The sequence below is a fragment of the Helianthus annuus genome, chromosome 9, assembly GCF_002127325.2.
Source record: "Helianthus annuus cultivar XRQ/B chromosome 9, HanXRQr2.0-SUNRISE, whole genome shotgun sequence".
In the NCBI taxonomy this organism is placed as follows: domain Eukaryota; kingdom Viridiplantae; phylum Streptophyta; class Magnoliopsida; order Asterales; family Asteraceae; genus Helianthus; species Helianthus annuus.
Window position 1 is genome coordinate 150080062 of NC_035441.2, and position 4401 is coordinate 150084462.

General features: G+C 36.6%; 1 protein-coding gene across 1 annotated transcript; it reads right to left on the reverse strand.

Annotated features, from left to right (window-relative positions):
* Window positions 1-457: 457 nt before the first annotated feature.
* LOC110874787 (B3 domain-containing protein Os01g0234100) lies at window positions 458-2008 on the reverse strand. The gene is made up of 4 exons (XM_035977077.1): window positions 1939-2008; window positions 1316-1415; window positions 1156-1241; window positions 458-1074 (listed from the first exon to the last, which is right to left on the reverse strand). The coding sequence occupies exons 1-4, from the start codon at window positions 2006-2008 to the stop codon at window positions 458-460; spliced, it is 873 nt and encodes a 290-aa protein (XP_035832970.1).
* Window positions 2009-4401: the final 2393 nt, after the last annotated feature.

Consider the following 4401-nt stretch of genomic DNA (forward strand, 5'->3'; position numbering starts at 1 on the left):
AAAGTTTATGATTAGAAAATTTTGCGTTGTTTAAAAATAACATATCGTCTTTCCTTTCATAGGTTTACAAGTTTGTTACTTTTTTTTTTTGGTTGTAATGGGATTGAACTGACTCAATCCTACAACCAACGGTTAACCGAACTAAGAATCTGACTTCATCAAAAACCAAAAAACTAAACGGTTAAAACCGATATGAAAAATATAACAACCAAATCATCAACTATATAGGTTCGATGTCATATCATAACCAACCCGACCCATGCTCAGATGCGAGTGATAAAACAACCATCCACATCACCAATGAACACAGCAGAAAACCACAATCGATGCCCCGGAGCTAAAACCGACAATTAAAAATCCAAACAAGGATTACTGATTGACTAAATGTGGTTCATCATTCATAAGTTTTATAGTTTATCAGAAAAAGAAAAGCAATCTAATAACCATCTGATAGAGCCTACCATGGTCTATTAGCCACCTCCTTGAACCTGACTTCATACCTCTCAACTTTCTGTTTCAAGGCACCAGAAACCTCCTCGAATTTTTTAGCACTCTCCGTCAGCTCGTTGTGCTTTGCTGCAAGTTTCTTCAACTCATCTTTAATCCGCTTACATTCATTTGTTGCCTCCGTATGCTGCTTTATGTCCGCAGCACCTTCTGATTCAAGCACAAGTCTTGCAAGTGTGATTAATTTATCACGTAAAAACCTAACTTTCATGCCACGATACTCTAAAGCTTTCAGGTTCTTATTCCATTTTTCAAACACTTCCTTAACCGTGGTGAGCTTGCACCTCTTCATCTCATCACCAATCTTGACGGTTTCACGAATCAGACCCACCACTAACTTGCTATACACATCTTCTGGATGAAGAAATTCTTTCCTATACAAACACAGTTTGTAGTAACCCACTCTAACATCAGCTTTTAATTCATGCTCAATATCGACTCTATCGAGCAGAATACAAAAGTCCTCGAAAGATTTGACTTCTTCAAATGATGGATGGGGTTCGGATGGTCTAGAACATTCTTGAACTTCTAAACCAACATCTTCATTACCATTTCCAACACGGGTAGCTGTTTTCCCATCATTTAGTTCAGTAATATAAATAAAACATAACGACTAAAATTCACTAACACAAAAGTCATAATAGTTACCTTGAGTTACTTGTTCGGACTGTGCTGCCAATTGCAAAAGGCTAACAGCACAATCAAGTTCATTTGAAGAGTTCCGAATATGCAAGCTGTATGCAAAACATATATAACCATTATTCTTAGGCTCTTATACAACAAGAACAAACTACAAAGTAAGACTCACCTCGAACTCGGACCTGGTGCATCACTTACTACCTGTTGATGAAACCATATCGAACTTGGGCCTTGTGCTTTACTTACCACCTGTTGATGAAACTCATAGACTGTAAATTCAATGCAATGTAGGGGTAATAGATAAACAATGTCAATATATGAACAACTGAACATGCATTTTGTTTGATTTCTTTTGTACCCTAAATCCTAGAGATGTGCACATGGTCAATTAGATAAGTAGCAACAACAACCGTACCCAATAAATATCACCTACAGTGAAACTATTGGTATGTTTGGGGAGGACGAGATGTATGCAAACCTTTCTCCTATTCCAAGGGATAGAGAACTCCTTTTACAAATACCCTCGGCTCCAAAACCAATAGACAAATATACACCATTTAAAAAAAATAATAGAAAAAAAATAATAAATAAAAGGAAACTACCGGTAACCAAACAAAGTGGTGAAGAGTCCACATAGAGTGTGGGTTAAACCTAAGCCCCTATGACAAACAAAGACACATTCATACCCCTTCTAGAATTCCTTAACCTTCATTCTACGTCTCCACATAATCTTATCCTAAACCATGTCCTTAGAAAAGTGCAACTCTATCAGAACTTGCCTAATCCGCTTACCCCAAGACAGATTAGGCTTGCCTCTACTCCTCTCCTCCATAACGAGGGCTCCCACTGCTTTAATTGGCATTGCCGTCTACTTGCTTTTCACATGCCCAAACCATCTCAATCTCCCTTTCTCTTATCTTATCTAATATATTAGCCCCTCCTAACATTTCACAAAAAATAAAAACTCTAATTGGCAATGTTGTCTGCCTGCTTTTCACATGCCCAAACCATCTCAATCTCCCTTTTCCCTTATCTTATATGATATACTACCCATAGTTGTTAATAGCTAATAGCGGTAGATAGCGATAAAGTACCTATAATCTACGTACCGATAACGATAAGATAGGGAGCGATATTTGATGTTTAGCAATAATGTATTAGAAATTTAGAAAAGATAGGATTTACTCACAAATTTAAGGTTTTTTATGCAATTAGTGAAGATTACATTTGTTTGGTCGATTAAAATGCCTAAAATTTTGGTTTTTAATATTTAAAAAAAAAACCTAATTGTTGCTACTTCACACTATTAAGTGCTAAACATCACGAGGATCCAGCGCTACACTATCCGCTATAGTGCTCGCTATCATCGCTTTAACAGCTATGATAATAGCTGCCACTCTTAATACTTCATAAAAAGTAAAAACTCATTTCTTATACGATCTAACCTTGTGTGCCCTCATATCCACCTTAGCATTCTCATCTCTAGTATCTCCAATAGTATGTTCCATATAACATAGCAGGCTCTAACTACAACGCTATAAAATTCCCCCTTAATCTAATTGGGAAATTCTTGTTACATGGTACCCTTAAGGCCGCCCTTCACCTACACTAGACTACCCGAGCTTTATGTGTGACGTCACAATCTATTTCTCCATCACTTTGTACAAACAATCCTAGATACTTGAAATTGGTTGCTTACGGAACCACTTAACCTTCATAGGTGACCTAGGTGTCAACATCATCCATCAGCTACAACACTAAAGCCACAATGAAGATAACCAGTCTTAGAACAACTAATCTCTAAGCTTGTACTTTCTAAAGCGGCTCGCCACTCATCTAATCTTTCATCTAGGTTATGTTTACTTTCAGTGACTAAGACACTATCATTAGCAAAAAGCATGCACCATGGAAATGCCTCCTGGATCAACTTTGATAACCATCCACGAAGAAATGGACTCAAAGCAGACCCTTGATGGAAGCCTACCTCGACAAGGAAGATGTCAGTAGCACCCACAGGCACACGAACACCTGTTTAGTCATAACATACGTATCCCTTATTCGTTCTATATACTTCCTAAGAACCCCTTTACCCTCTAGACTACCCCAAATCAGTCTATGTGGAACACTGTCGTATGTCTTTATAATGTCAATGAAATCCATATGCTAATCTCTCTTCTTCTCCCAACATTTTTTTTTTCATCAATCTCTTAAGAAAGTGCATGGCTTTCTGTGGTTAATCGTCCTGGCATGAAACCAAACTGGTTAACCGTAACTTGAGTTTGTCTCCAAATCGTCTAGTCTCAATGACTCCCCCTCATATATAACTTCATAGTATGACCTAACAACTTAATCCCTATGTGATTCCCACAACACTACCCCTCCATTAAATCATAACTAGATTTAACTACGTAACAATAATGGCAACAACAACAACAACACAAGTGTAACCATAAAATCAAAGGTATGAAGTGATAGATTATTTATTCTAAACAAGATAGAGAGTATTTTCCTTATATGGTTTTAGCGATCTTAAAGCTTTGCCACACTAAATCATAACTAGATTTAACTATGTAAAAATATTGGCAATAACAACAATAACATAGGTGTAAAACTAAAGCAAATGCTTACAATATTAATCTTTGGAGACGGACTCTCCTTTTGTGTAACTGCTTGAGAACCCACAAATCTAGTCGGCATTGATTTTCGACGCTTACTCTATTAAAAGCACAACCAGATCTAGTGTTAAGTAACTGATTTAAATAAAATGCATTGACAAATCGATGAACAACAAGTAACAACATATGATTAGCCAATTGAGATGAAATATTTGCCAATTGAGATGAAATCGAGTTAACTTCAACAGAACATGGGTTGAAGTTTTTTTTTGTTGAGATTAGGATCGGAACATACCACGGCTAAGTTGAATTCGTTGTTGACTGGAGCTGCCATTATTAAAGACTTGAATTGTAGAAAGATTGAAGGGAAAATGGACAATGATGGATTATGCGGGTGCCTATGCTTTTATAGGCCTTGGTCGTAGTATATCACATTATGCAATACAGTGTAATATTGTATCATATTACATAAGATTACATCATATCATATCAGAGCATTCACATTGGGTTCTCTATCTTCATCCTAATGATTTAGCTTAAAAAACAACTTTATCTTTATGTTTAATTTACGATCTCTATCTCTGTCCAATCAGAAACCCCTACATCTCATGAAATTATAGAGAATGAATGTGAGGAATGA